This window comes from Mytilus trossulus, chromosome 13 (genome assembly GCF_036588685.1).
Source record: "Mytilus trossulus isolate FHL-02 chromosome 13, PNRI_Mtr1.1.1.hap1, whole genome shotgun sequence".
In the NCBI taxonomy this organism is placed as follows: Eukaryota; Metazoa; Mollusca; class Bivalvia; order Mytilida; family Mytilidae; genus Mytilus; species Mytilus trossulus.
In genome coordinates, this window is record NC_086385.1 from 29,737,284 (window position 1) to 29,753,359 (window position 16,076).

The following is a 16,076-nucleotide window of genomic DNA, read 5'->3' on the forward strand; positions in this document are numbered from 1 at the left end:
GTTATTTAAAAATAACTTCACAAAATTTTTCTAATTTATTGTTTATTTTAATTGTGTTATTTTAATTTTTGCACAAATTTAAAAATTTAAATTGTTTTATTGTTAAAAATGTTTTGCACTAATTTTATAATTATCCAGGTTTAATATTCTGAATAATCAGAATTTATCAAAGTAAAAAGTCTTTAAAATCATCCCTCATTGGCCCTAGTCTGTCTTTAAGTATTCACATTGTTGCTTTTTGTGTATTTGGTTAATAAGAAGTACTTACTAATTTTTCATTGGTTTGTCCTATTTAGAATTCAGAGTTTTATTCTATAATATGTTTGCTTGAGTGCTTTTTTTGGTTTGTTTGACTACTAATATCAAATTTGAACACATAGTTTATAAAATATTATTGTTTTATTATCAGCAACTAATTATTTTTTTCTATAAGCTTTGAAAAAAAAAACCAAGCATTTCAATCAATTTGCACATCACAGCTTTTAAGAATATATATAAAAAAAAAATACATTATATATGTTGCTTTTTATAGGAAAGGAAAGTTGTGTTTTTTGGTCTATGCATCAGACTGATTTAGTTGTCCATTGTTCTGCATCAGGATAAATTTTTGTTCAAGATAGTTTGTGGCCATTAACGTGATACTGAATGCCTCAGTCAGGCAGAGTGTTTTTTTTTAAATAGTCCAACTTCTATATCACTAGCCAATCATCAATGAGATTGCAAGTTCAAACCCCACAGTTGGCAGGTGCACTCGACTCCAAACTTAATTGACTAGGATTATCCTTGTTCTGACCAGGCACTCTGATTTCCTTGTTTCCTCCACCAAAACAAACTGATCGCTGCAAAATACCATGAATGCCAATGAGACAATTCTCCACAAAAGACCAAATGACACAAAAATTCACAACTTTTAGTCATCGTACAGCCTTTTTAAGCATTAAGTGATTCAATTCATAGCTATCAAATTGTCATTGTCATCATATATGATATCATATGATAGGATATAGTGCTTCATTTGATTTTATTCTAGCTTCATTAATAAATCATCAATATAATTTATTATTCAGATATACAGACATATGTATATTCAAATTGTATCCATGTATATTTTCAAAACTATATTCATTATTACATTATTTATCATCGTTATTTAACTTATCTATATCTGACTTAAACTTTTTTCAGTACTTCATTATATTTTTTTTACAGTAAACATATGATACTCATATTTTTAGTTCTGTATAGGTCAAAGTTCATGTATATTACCATCTCATGTATGCCTATGTAAAATATTTAGATAAAAATTATTTTTTTAAGAAAAGAAATCTTTTTTAGAATTATTCATATTAGCCATCTTATCTTGTCTGTCTTACTGTAAACAAAATTACATGATTTTTGTCAGTTGTAGGTAACTATCCCCTTAAAAAAACAAAGTATTGAGGAATTATATTTTATTTAGATATTTCCTTAAAAAAATGCATTATTAATAGAAGGGGGCAAAAAGTTATCAAAACCAAACTTTTTTTGTGTGCAATTCATTTCTGAAATTTTGCATGTAGAAAAATAACGTGAATATAAATCGTTGGGTATTGGTAAGTATACAGTCTTTTCTTATTCAACTATATCAAGAAAATTTGAAAATCATGGAAAAAGGGATAGAAAGGACTAAATTAACTCGAAATAAAGTATCCTTAAAAAATACAGTATAATAAATCAGTACCCCTAAATCCACATTATACAATTATAAGACAGCAACAAACAACATGTTGAAACTAAAATGGGAAATTCATAATTTATATTTCAGGGTTCAGCATCGACCAGCATGACCAGGATACAACAAACAGTGGCCACATATTTTCGATATTCTTTGATGGACTTGATGTCAAAGATGGTGGCCGGTACCCCACATTTTGTGAGGTAACACTGTAAATTCACTATATAGTGAAACCTGTTTTAAAAGACCACATTAGGGAGAGCAAAAAAGTGGTCTCTTAAGACAGGTGGTCATTTAATTCCAGTTTAATCTCTATGAAATGCACTATGAAGGGATCTTAAATTAATGGTCTTATAACACAGCTTTTTGCTTAATACAGGTGATCTCTTAAGGTGGTACTCAACACCTTCATCAAAATTAATTTGGCTTGTTTAATTTTCATAAAATTTTGACAAAGTATTTACTTTGACCCTTTGACAAAAAAATAAAAAAAATTGAACCAATCTTTTTATCAGAAAAAATACACTGCTTAAATAGCAGTTTGACAAACACTGATTTTGATCATTGTGAAGATTAATATTCCCTTAACAACACGTAATTAAAACGTTTAGCTGATTTTACAGATTTATCCCCTGTAGTGTTAGGTACCACCTTAATCAGGTTTGACTGTAATTGGATTTTAAGACAACTTTAACTTCTTGCTTCTGTAGTAGCACCTTTTGTGTTGAAAGAAAATGCCATTTATTTTTATGGCCCCCAAAATAGTGGAGGGGGCATTAAGTTTTAACTGTTTCCGTCTGTATGTTCTGACCTTAGTTTCTGTTCTCTGACTTTGTTATACCTCAACCAAATGTTATGAAACTTATACACAACGCGTCTTACCACAAAGCACAGACCAAATTTGAAATGTGGTGGCGTCACTTTAACTGTTCTATAGATATGTCCTTTATAAATGGAAAAATTGTTGAATTTTTTGTTTCTGTTCTCTTACTTAAGTTTGCCTTAACCAATAATTTGAAAATCATACACTGCTTATTACCACAAGACTCAGTTCAAGTACAAATATGGATAGTTTCTTCTTCTTCTTATCGTTCGCCTTTACACTTGAATACCAGTCTCCTCAACAAATCTGGTGGTCTTCTGTAGGGAATCCACTGGTCCGTATAGCTTCTCTTCGAGTGATGTTACTGAGTGCCATATCTTATCTCTCAATGCCTGATGGAGATTGCATGACTGTAGGAGGTGTGCTGTATCCTGCTCTGCTTCTCCACAAGGACACATAGGAGATGGAACAACTTTCATGACTTTGTGTAGATGTTGGTTGAGTCTGTTGTGTCCTGTCCTCAGTCTGAATATGGTGGTTTGTTCAGATCTTGTTAGCTGGTGGTAACTATCTTGTTGCTGTGGAGTGTTGAACAGAGATTTTATGATATTCTTCATCTCTGAAAAGCAGACTGGATTTTCTTCCTGTTGTTGTACAGCACCATACTTTGCTAATCTGTCGGCTTGTTCATTACCCCAAACACCGCAGTGTGAAGGGATCCATTGAATAACTGTTGTCAGACTTTTGATGTTGTATAAAGCTTGTTGGAGTTGAGGCAGCTTGTCGTTCTTCAAAGCTTGTAGAACAGAGAGGGCATCAGTCAGGAATACTACTTGAGATGTATCATCGATTTTGTTTAAGATGGAATGTGCAGCATGAGTAATGGCTTCTTCTTCAGCTTTGTAGTTTGAACAATGTAGGCCTGTTGGTATTGCCTCTGATTGTTGATCTCCATTGGGGTACTTAATGTATATACCAGCCCCTCCATTTGTTGTGGCATTTGTGGCTGACCCATCTGTATATACTCTTACCCAGGTTTCTGAAGGATACTGTTCTTCAAGCATACTCATTGTAAGTATTTTCTTTACATTACTAGTCTGTTCATCTCTGGTGGTAATGAGCGGAACTGACGTCTGGATGGTGACATTTCCAAGTTTTTCTTCACAAGGGGTGTTATTCATTGTGAAAACTATGGGTTATATATATTTTGGTAGGGCTTCCTGGTGTTTTCTTTGCAATGCTCTCGTCTCTAATGTAAAGCTAGATCTTTTCAGTCTGCCTGATGAGAGTTGTTTTAGTCTCGTATTCATTGGGTGGTCTTGTGAACACTGATATTTGGTTGCCTGTATCATGGCTTTGCACTCCCTTCTCTTTCCTAATTGGGGTATGTTTGTTATATCCTTCATACTTTTTATTGGTGTTGATTTCATAGCACCTGTGATGATACGTAGTGCCTGATTCTGAACTTTGTCTAAAGTCTGATGGTGAGACTTGGCTGCAGTCATCCAAGTGTTAACTACTGTGTTTTCTATTATTTTGTTTATATTATTTTCAGGTACATGTTACTTGGTGGGTTTAGTTTATAGATTAGTAAAGACATTAGAATAGACAATAGTATTATATTGAAGCCATAAATAGCCAATCAACAGTGGTAGCAGAGCTTATAAAGATGGCAACAGCACCTAGTTACAAGAACCCACCAGGTTTGACCAAAGATAAAAGTTATCAACAATGGAAAAATGAAGTTAAAATGTGGCAACTCGTGACAGATCTTGACAAGAAGAAGAGAGGTTTGGCTTTAGCTTTGTCGCTACAAGGAAAACCAAGGGAAGTAGCCCTAGAAGTAGATCCCACTGATTTAAATGTTGATGAAGGAGTAGATAAGCTGATAACTGAGTTGGACAAGCTTTTTGAGAAGGATAAAATAGATCAGGCTTATGCTGCATATACTGTATTTGATAAGTTCCACAGAATAGATGATGTAAGCATGTCTGATTATATCATTGAGTTTGAGCAGAGATACAATAAATGTAAGAAATATGAAATGGTACTCCCAGATGCAATTCTAGCTTTTAAACTTCTTGACAATGCTGGGTTAAGTCAAAGTAATCGTCAGCTGGCATTAACTGCATGTTCTGACCTTAAATTTGACACAATGAAATCTGCTTTGAATAGGATATTTGCATCAAAATCTCAAAATTTTCCTGGAGAACAAGACTCTGTTGTTACTGTTAAAGAAGAATCAGCTTTTGTCAGTGATGGGTATTATCAGAGAGGTCGAAGTTCAAGAAGAAATTTTCCTCGTAATCGAGCTGATAGATCAACCAACTCTAGTAGACTTAAGACTAAAATGAATCCAGTCTTTAATGGAAATGTCTCAAGATGTAAAATATGTGATTCCAAATTTCATTGGGTCAAGGATTGTCCTCACAAGCAGCTAGATGTGAATTTAACAGAACATGAGAGTGATGAGTTAAATGAAATTGTAAATATAACATTATTTACCTCCGCACAAGAATTTAAGCCTCTAACAGTGTTTGTCGCAGAAGCCTACAATGCTGCAGTTATTGATACTGCATGTTCCAAGACAGTGTGTGGTTCTAAATGGTTATACGAATTTGTAGAATCACTTGATCCAGGACTTGATCAACTTACTTGTAATGATAGTCATGTACCATTCAAATTTGGTGATGGACAAACAGTATATTCATATCAGAAAGTGAAAATTCCAGCACTTATTGGATCAGTTAAGTGCTCAATTGAAACAGAAGTGGTGGATTGTGAAATACCGTTATTGTTAAGTAAAACCTCTCTGAAAAGAGCAAGCACTATCCTAGATCTCAGAAATGACAAGGTTACCATATTTGGACAGTTAGTGGATGTAAACCTAACTTCAAGTGGTCATTACTGTATCAACATTAAAGACAAGCAATTCACAAACAGAAATAAGAATGAGAGTGAGGAGGTTTTGATCATTGACACAAAATTATCTTTTAAGAAGAAAAAGGAGATTCTTTTAAAGTTGCATAAGCAGTTTGGACATGCATCATCAGATAAACTTTTATCCCTGTTGCAAAGTACTGGTTCTGTTGGTTCTGAAACAAAGACCATTCTTAAAGATATCTGCACAAAGTGTTTAATTTGCCATAAGTTCAAGCATCCAAAAGCTAAACCAGTGGTTGCCTTTTCACATGCAAATGATTTCAATCAAATTGTGGCAATGGACCTTCATGAAATTGACCATAACTTTTATTATCTACATGTTATTGACTTATTCAGCAGATTGAGTGCAGCTGCAATCATCAGAAGAAAGGACTCTAAAGTCATTGTAGATAAGTTCATGCAGATATGGGTTGGCGTTTATGGTGCACCTGAAGTTGGTGTTTACACAGATAATGGAGGTGAATTTAATTCACAGATATTTAGAGACATGGCAGAAAACTTGAACATGTCAGTTAAAACAACAGCAGGATATAGTCCTTGGTCCAATGGTGTAGTGGAAAGACACAACGCAACGCTTACAGAAACAATCAATAAAATGAGAGAAAGCTCTAACCTTTCATGGGAGACTTCCGTCAGTTGGGCAGTTCATGCTAAGAACAGTTTGTTGAATGTCTATGGCTACAGTCCATATCAAATAGTTTTTGGAAGGAACCCAAACATGCCATCGTCTATAGTTAACAAGCCTCCTGCATTAGAAGGTACAACAATTAGTAATGTTATGGGAAAGCATTTAGTTGGCTTACATGAAGCTAGAAAAGCATTTATTGCCGCAGAATCCTCTGAGAAAGTGAGAAGGGCACTACGTAAGCAAATCCGGCCTTCAGGAGAAAAATTCAAAAATGGTGACAAAGTTTTCTTCCTACGAGACAATCAGTGGAAAGGACCAGGCTGGGTAATTGGTCAAGATAACGTAGTTGTTTTTGTAAGATATGGAGGTACATATGTGCGTGTACATGAAAGTAGAATAAAAAGAGATATTGATGTTGAAAGAAAACAAAAGATTATTCATAAGCATACAGCAAAGTCAACTCCTGTGCGTAAGATTCAAGCTGCAACATATAACAACACTGAACCAGATCATGACTTAGTATACTATGAGAGTGACGATGAAGAGCCTCATCAAAATGATACTGAGAATGATGAAAATCAAGAAAATGTTGAAGAATCTGCAGACGAAAGTGCTGATCAAGATGATAGTCATGCTGGTAGCTTGAATGGTAGTTTGAATGGTGAAGATGGTCCTGAGTCTGAAGGGAGAGACAGTTTTGATTTGGAAAATCCGGCAGATAATGATATACATGAGGAAAGTATGGAACATAATCCTGAGTCCCAGGAAAATGATTGTATGAAATTAAAGAAGGATCAGATAGTGAATTTTAAAATCCCTGGTGAAAATGACACAAGAGAAGCAATAATTTTAGGCAGGGCAGGAAAAGCTACAACTGTTAAAAAGAGCTGGTATAATATAGAATACAATCAGCCAGAAAATATGAGAGGTGATCAGATATCAATTGATCTAAGAACAGTCAATGATTTGAAAGTTGTTAACCAGTCAGATGACTTGAATGAAGATGTACTTTTAAGTGATATTGATTTTACTGAGGCCAGAGAGGCAGAACTGGATAACTGGAGAAAGCACAATGTTTTTGAAGAAGTTGAAGACAATGGTCAAAACTGTATTTCAACAAGATGGGTTTACACTATGAAAGAATTAGAGAACGAATTTCATAGAAAAGCTAGATTGGTAGCAAAAGGTTTTGAAGAAGACAGTCTAGATGAGATACCAAAGAATTCACCAACATGTGAAAAGCAGTCTCTACGACTAATTTTATCAATTATTGCTAGTAAAAGATGGTCAATTAATTCTGTGGACATTAAAACTGCTTTTCTTCAAGGAGAGAAAATGCAAAGAGAAGTCTACTTGAGACCTCCTAAAGAAGTTAAAGCAACTGGTAAAGTCTGGCGCCTTAACAAATGTGTATATGGTCTTGTTGATGCATCCTTAAAGTGGTATGAAAAAGTTAAAGCAACATTGCTAGATTGTGGAGGAACAGTGTCCAAAATTGATTCAGCAGTTTTTTATTGGTATAATGAATAAGGTTTGACTGGTGTCCTAGCAGTTCATGTAGATGACTTTCTTTGGGCAGGATCCAGTACCTTTGAGAAAAGTGTTGTGTCCAGAATTAGGGATATGTTCAAGGTAGGGAAAGAATCCTGTGAGTCTTTCAAATATTTAGGTCTTGACCTCAGCCAAGAAAATGAAACTATTGTTCTAGCCAGCAAGACTATGTCAGAATGTTGAAGACTGTTTCAATAGATAAAGACAGAGTTAAAACATCTCCTCTTTCATCATCAGAACAGACACTATTGAGGTCAAAAATAGGACAATTATTATGGTTAGCAAGACAAACACGTCCAGACATTGCGTTTGATGTTGCTGCTATTTCATCAAAAATTAAGTCTAGCACTATTGAAGATCTAAAGAAAGTCAATAAAATAATTAGGAAGGTGCAAAACGATCCCGTTTCACTGCAATTCCAGAATCTTGGACATGATGTGAAATTTATTTTGTTCAGTGATGCATCATTTGGAAATCTTCCAGATGGTGGAAGTCAGGGTGGTTATGTTGTGTTTTTGATGGGCGATGATGGTAAAGTGAACCCAATCACTTGGCAGTCTAAGAAATTAAGAAGGTTTGTACGTAGTACTTTGGCAAGTGAAGCCTTGGCCTTAGCTGATGGTGTGGACTGTGTTATATCTTTAGCAGTTCTGTTTAAGGAATTAATGCATAATGAGAACGATTTGATGCATACTCCAGTAGATTGTTTCGTTGACAACAAAGACCTTTATCATGCAATATACTCTGATAAACCTGTTGGAGAAAAGAGATTGAGGGTGGAGATCAATGCAATAAAGCAATTACTTCAAGGTGGAGAGCTTAAAGAAGTAAAATGGATTCAGACAAATGAACAAATCGCCAATGTTCTTACAAAGCATGGTGCTTCTGGACAAGACATTTTACGTTGTTTTGAAAAAGGACTTTTGAATTCAAGCCTTTTGTAATTAGTGCAACTGACAATAAAAAAAAGGAGAAGAAAGATCAGATAAATACTTGATACTATGACATTTTAATTGCCTTCATTTTCATTTTTATTTGGACATTAACATTTCTAGTGAAAAGAGAAAAGGATTAGATTGTTAACTACTGTGTTTTCTATTATTTTGTTTATATTATTTTCAGGTACATGTTACTTGGTGGGTTTAGTTTATAGATTAGTAAAGACATTAGAATAGACAATAGTATTATATTGAAGCCATAAATAGCCAATCAACACCAAGCGCTAGATCCGTATTCAAGGTGTGGTCGTACATTTCCTTGGTAGACAGATTTCAAGATTTTTTCATTTGCACCCCATTTTGTTCCTGCAAGTTTCCTCATGATGTTCAATTTTCTCCTAGCTTTAGCTTCAGCTGATGTTATATGTTGCTTCCAGGTCATTCTTTTGTCAAAAGTTACCCCAAGGTATGTTTGTTGGTCTTCCATTTTAAGTGGGGTATCATCCAAAGTCAGTTTGACAGATTGGGTTTTTGGAGAGAGTGTGAAGAGTGTTCCTGTTGTTTTTTCTCTGTTGATGGTAACACACCTCTGCTTTGCCCATGTGACTATAATATCTAAAGCTGTTTGTATTCTATATTTAGCTGTAGATGCATACTCTTCTGAGCACCAGAGAACAAGATCGTCTGCATAAAGTGCTGATTGTACCCCTTTTGGTAGCTCTGGTACTAGGTCGTTCATAAAGAGTATGAATAGAGTTGGTGGTAATACTCCTCCTTGTGGGACCCCTTGTTTTAAGAGTACTTTCTGTCCACATTGCCCATCTACCAGCACTCTGGCTCTTCTATTATACAAGTAAGATTTGGTCCATTTGTACATTCTTCCACTGATGCCATATCTAAGCATTTTTGCAAGGAGTCCATCTTTCCATACCTTATCAAATGCTCTTTGAAGATCTACAAAGACAGCCAACGTTACTTTTTTGGATTGGAAGGCATCTTCTACCACCTGGGATAGATGTGTAGTCTGGTCTTCTGTGCTTTTGTATTGTCTAAAACCAGCTTGTTCATTTCCAATGATGTTCTCTGATTCTAAGTACATGTGCATGCGCTTGTTTATTATGCGCTCCAACAATTTACAACAGCTGCTTGTTAGGCTTATAGGACCATAACTTGAGGCTTTTGACTTGTTCTTTCCTTTCTTTAGTATTGGCATCATTATTGCGTCCTTCCAGCATTGTGGGACTTGACCTTGTCTCCAGCTAAGATTGAATATGTCCAGCAAAGTATTTAGTGATGAGTTCCCTAGGTGTTGTAGCATCTCATTTGTGATGTTATCTGGACCTGGAGACTTTTTCTTCTTAAGCTTTATTATAGATTGTTTCATCTCAGACATTGTGATGTCAGTCTGCATGATATCATGTGCTGGTGTTTCCTTTCTTTCTCTAATTTCGGTTCTTATCTCTTTTTTATGTGCGGTTGGGATGTTAGTATTGCTTACTTCTTCATAACCTTTTGCAAATGTATTTGCAGCAGCTTTTCCTGTGATTGTTTTTCCTTCATCTTCTAGTGTTATCTTTTGGCCTTTACTTCCCTCATCATTTAGAGCTTTTGTCAAGTTCCACAGTTTTGTTGTATCCTTCTCCATGTTCAGAGATGATGTTTTTTCTCTCCATCCTCTTCTCTGGCATTCAAGTTTTGTTTTGAGGTGTTTTGCCTTGCTTTGTTGAAGTTTGATGTTATTCTCCTGGCTTGGGTTTGATTCAGCCTCTTCTCTTGCTCTTGCGAGTGCATCATGTGTTTCTTGGATTTGATTGGACCAGTATGGCTTGTAGTCCTTTCTCACACCCCTTGGTATACTTTCTTTTGCCGCTCTTACTATGCTTGTATTGAATATCTTGACAACATTGTTGATGTTCTTTCCTTCAATAACTATGTCCTTTGTAAGTTCATTTGCTCTTGTTTCAAATTTTCCCCAGTTTGCCTTCTTGTAATTCCATCTTGGTAATTGAGCATCAATAGTAGTTTTTGTTCCTCTGATGGATAGTATGACTGGGCGATGGTCACTGCCCCCTAGCTGGTCACATACCTTTCTACTGATATTCTGGTGTATATCGTCAGTACAGAAAGCTAGGTCTGGTGTAGTTGTTGTGTGCCAGCGGCGAGAATAGAAGGTTGGTGTATCAGTTGGATCATTGACAAGGATAAGATGGTGTTCATCTTGCCAATCTTCTATGGTTTCTCCTCTTTTGTCTATTGTGGTGTATCCCCAGCTATGAGATTGGCTGTTAAAATCTCCTACCATGAGAAAGTTACTGTCTGATGTCTGTATGGTATCTAGGGAGAGTTTTTTATCATTTGGACAATAGAAGTTGACAATGTTGTAAGAGCTTTGCCCGATGGTGACTTTGCTTTCAAGATATTCTGCTTCCTCCATATATGTTTTAATCTCCCTGGCATTTATGTTGTTTCTTACTAGGGTCATAACACCTCCTTTCTTTCTTTCTTTTCTGTCACTCCTGAAAACTTGATATCCTCTGACTTTAAAAGGTTTTCCTTCTTGCAAGTGTGTTTCCTGAATACAGCAGATGTTAATGTTATTTTCATGTAGAAAATGCTGCAGTTCATCTCTTTTGTTGGATGCCCCTTCTGCATTCCAGTGCATGATGTTAATGACTGGTTGTTCTTTCAACTTTGGCTTGGTGTTTTTCCGGCCAGTAGCTCTTCTTGTTTGTCCCCTGACTCCACAGGACGAAACAAAGGTACCTCCAGTAGCATTTGATGGGTTCCTTCGAGACAGGGAACCCGGCACTGCACCTGCCTGGTGGGTCCTCACAGGGCGAGCACCATATCGATTGGTTGTGATTTCAAGTGTCATTATGGCTGTTTGTGCGTGGTATTGTGGTCTGTTAAGAGTGCGCTATATAGCCCAACACCGCCGTCTTCAGCACTCTAGGTTTTCTGTAGGGGTTACCTCACCCTTAACTTCTGAACAAGTGATCTGATCCTGGAAGTACAGGAAGGATGTTGCAGATTCCTAAATCTGGATTTTCCTCGAGGTTGTCTCCTGAAGCCTTTCCCTGGCGTACGGGTATGGCCGCAAGGCAGCGGAGGTTTTGAGTCAGAGTTTTCCTTCTCCTAGATGGGCTACCCTCCAAGGTTGACGAACCCCATCTGCCCGAGGCTATCTGGTTTTGAGGCGCCAGTGGCTCGCCTTCGCCCCTTCTCCAGTCAGTTGAAACAGTTCCACCAGGTTTACAGATAGTAAACCACTCGTGAAGGTTGGAGTTGGACTTTGGTTGTCAGAGGCTGTATTAGACGCATGCCGAAAGGAGCATTTTCATGGAATTGAGAGCCTATATCTCAACTCCACCCCTTGGCTTAACAACTTTTTGGAACCATATGAATAGTTTCACTTTTAGGGTTTTTGAGTTTTATGGACACATTCCTCATTTATTTTTGTATACTTTTTGTAAGTTTTATGCATTTCATGAGAATGTGCTGCCTATATGTTTCTGACCATGCATTCAGAACAGATTTAGTAATTTTTCCTTTAAGCTAAAGTTTTAAGAATTATATCTCTCATTGTATTTTTGAAATTAAATTTGGTTAAATTATTTGAAATAGCTCATTCTCCACTATATAACCTTTTAGCAACAAGGAATTATTTGAATCTGGAATAATTTTGAATTCGGAAAAATTGATGAGAAATGTATGATGAGAACTTAGCAAACTAAATTAACCTTAGCCATATGCACATTGCTAACCCTATTTAGTTGGGTTAATTTCCATCATACATTTCTCATCAATTTTCTAGAACTCAAAATTATTCCAGATTCAAATAATTCCTTGTTTAGCACTGATGCAGCATAAATTATACATGAATCAATCACTTTTATAGATGCATCAGACCTAATGCAGACAACTTGCCTGATCAGTTTGATAATGAAAAAGTAACAGTACAACTTAGATATACAGGTGTACTGGAAACTACAAGAATTCGTAGGGAGGGATACTCTCATAGAATACCTTTTGCAGAATTTATTAGGAGGTAAGTTTAAAAACTAAAATGATTGCATGGTATTAAATAAACTCATCATAGATACCAGGATTAAATTTTGTATTTACACCAGACGCACGTTTCATCTACAAAAGACTCATCAGTGACGCTCCAATCCAAAAAAATTTAAAACGCCAAATAAAGTACAAAGTTGGAGAGCATTGAGGACCAAAATTCCTAAAAGTTTGGCCACATACATCTAAGGTAATCTATTCCTGAGGTAGAAAAGTCTTAGTTTATAAATTTTTGAATTTTTTGAAATATTATTAGGCATTTCTACCTCAGACGAAACGCGCGTCTGGCGTAGATATAAAATTTAGTCCTGATATCTATGATGACTTTATTAAGTATTATATATAGAGGATTATACTGAGGTAACATACTTATACATGTATTGATAAAAATAAACATGTACATGTATTTGTTTCATTGGTGAAATGAATATTACTATTTTCATAAAATCAATGTACTGTAAATTTAGAAAGTTTTGTGACATTTTTTTTATTTGCAAAAAATCATATTGTAACGATAGATTTGGCATTTTTTCTCTTTTTTTTATTTAAATTTTTTTTGAAGCATTATTTGTTAGCAATATTCTTGAAAATACAATGATTTAAACACACAGTTGTGTTATAATATGTCCAAAAAGACAACAACAAAAAAACAGTTATAAATGTGAACTGTGAATTAAAAAAATATGGTTTCACTTTTACATTAAAAAATATTTTTATTTGTTTTGTGAAATGTAAAAAATATATAAAGTGGTGTGAAATATGTGAAAGACATAAATTAAAAATCTTTTTTTTAATGCTGATGTGAAAATTAAATGTTTGTTCTTGAACAAACATATTTTTACTTCTTTATGTATCACCTTAAAAGTACATCTATACTTTTAAGACTTATTGTGCTTGGTTTATAAAGGGCTAATATACTTATGTGAACCTAAAAAAATCTATAATTTGAAATTGATACTTATAAGAAGCCAAATTGAAAAAAAACATTCAGATTTTGACTAGATTTGACTTCAAGTTCCTTTTTACTTCATTGTATGAACTAAGTAGTGATTTTATATATAATTTGACAATTTTGAGAGACAATTTTTTGGTACTGTAAATTAATCAGAAATTATAACAGTATAAAAGAGGGACGAAAGATACCAAAGGAACAGTCAAACACATAAATCTAAAACAAACTGACAACACGATGGCTAAAATTGAAAAAGACAAACAATAGTACACATGGCACAACATAGAAAACTAAAGAATAAACAACACAAACCCCACCAAAAACTAGGGGTGATCTCAGGTGCTCCCGAAGGGTAAGCAGATCCTGCTCCACATGTGGCACCCATAGTGTTGCTTATGTGATAACAAATCCGGTAAATAGTCTAATTCGGTAGGTCACACTCATGAAAGGGAAGGGGACAGTAGGGACATAAGGAACATATCCGATATCATTTGTGAAACGGTTATTCCGTAACGGTCAACCAACTTGTGATGGCGTCCGTAAAGCGTATAATATAGGAAGATAAAAATACAAGTCTCCACCAAGCTGAGACCAAATGTCAAACCACATACCTGTAAATCAGCTATAAAGACCCATAATTACAATGTTAAAAAGTTCAAAAGATAAAACAAACAGACTGATATATGTACAAAACAATGAACGAAAAAAAAATACGATATACAGCAACAAAGAACAACCAATTGAACTACAAATTGCAGCTCCCTAACTGAATACTTGCATTATGGGTATTTTGATTGGTGGATAGAAATGAATAATGTCAGTCTTTTTTATTTTTATGTCCCCATCTTATGGAGGGACCATTTAAAAGTGTTACCATTGACCATCTGTCCTTCTGTTTGTCCTTCTGACTCTACAATTTTCCTTTCCTCTCTCTAACTTGTGCAAATTTTATGAAACTAACACACAATGATAAGAACCAAAATCCTAAATTTGGTAGCAAGTCATTTACAAATCTAGTGTTATGCCCCTTTAAATGTTGGAAATTGCAAATATTTTAGTTTTCGCACTTGCAGTGACATCAAATTTTCTCAAAGAAGTATATAAAAAAGAAGATTTGGTATGATTGCCAATGAGACAACTGTCCACAAGAGACCAAAATGATACAGACATTAACAACTATAGGTCACCGTACGGCCTTCAACAATTAGCAAAGCCTATACTGCATAGTCAGCTATAAAAGATCCCGATAAGATAATGTAAAATAATTCAAACGAAAAATGAACAAAAAACAAATATGTAACACATAAACAAACAACAACCACTGATTTTCACATATTATAAGCAAGCTTCATTAATTTTATTTTGTTGTCCTTAAAATTGTTCATTGCCTTACAAATTGATAATGATGCTGTATTGAATTTGGATGTGACTCGGAGCTTATGATTTACTATCATATATATGTATTAATTACTACTGAAACAGATATCATATGCTGGTATTTGGTCATGAAGAAAAAGTAGAGTACTCAAGAGACTGTTGTTTTCGGATGTTAGAAAGATTGAAAATGGACAACTGGGCTCTAGGAAAATCTAAGGTGAGTAAATTAGTTTTACCAAGAAACCAAAAACTTTCCATAGAAAATCACATGCATAAAAATGCTAATGAGACTGTTCCCAATCCATGTCACAATATACATGATATAAGAAAAGTTAAAAATTATGGGTCAAAGTATGGTCTTCAACCCATGAACACAGAGGCTTGACTCACATCCTACTGCAAACTAAAAAGAACCCTAAAATGACTTGTGTAAAACAATTAAAATAGGAAAACCAATGTTCTAATCTTTTTTCAAAACAATATGAACAACACTAACAAACTACAACCACTGAACAACAGGATCCTGACTTAGTACACTGGTGCATCAAAATGCAGTGGCTATTGGAAAACATTTTACAAAATGACGTTTAGTTTAAAATCCTACCAATTTTGAGATATATATGTGGGAGAGGAAAACAAGGTTGAACATATATGTGGTATTAGAAATGGGCCTTTAGAATAGTCTTTAATTTATGACTAGATTCAGTGAAATCAAACAAGAGTATTTGAATGTGAATAATTTCAATCCAGGAAGAAAAATATATGGGTGGGCAATATGGCAAACCTGCCACAAAATATTCATGGGGGCGCTACGTCTGCAGAGTAACAGATGAGGTTCCTGAAATTTTAAAAGGGGATTGCACAAAAGTATAAAATGATCCAATTTGAAACATTTTTCCATGAATTTTAATGGCAATTTTTTTGCATGTCATTGAAATGTAATATTATCAAATGACATTTGAATTGTAACTTAAAGTTTAAATTTATTTACAGGATTATAACATGTAAAAGTTCAAAATGTGCATTAAGTTTATTAGGTCGGTAGACAGTGGAAATTAAAATAAAAAACCTGCTTTGAA

The 16,076-nt window shown here is 34.8% G+C and overlaps 1 protein-coding gene across 1 annotated transcript in view; it reads left to right on the top strand.

Annotated features, from left to right (window-relative positions):
• The window catches only part of LOC134694946 (myosin-IIIb-like), a 113,511-nt gene that overhangs the window by 64,640 nt on the left and 32,795 nt on the right, over window positions 1-16,076 (top strand). Inside the window, exons 25-27 of the mRNA XM_063556062.1 lie at window positions 1,805-1,917; window positions 12,496-12,645; window positions 15,103-15,214. Of these exons, the coding sequence (XP_063412132.1) occupies window positions 1,805-1,917; window positions 12,496-12,645; window positions 15,103-15,214 (375 nt within the window). The remainder of the gene's footprint in view (window positions 1-1,804; window positions 1,918-12,495; window positions 12,646-15,102; window positions 15,215-16,076) is intronic.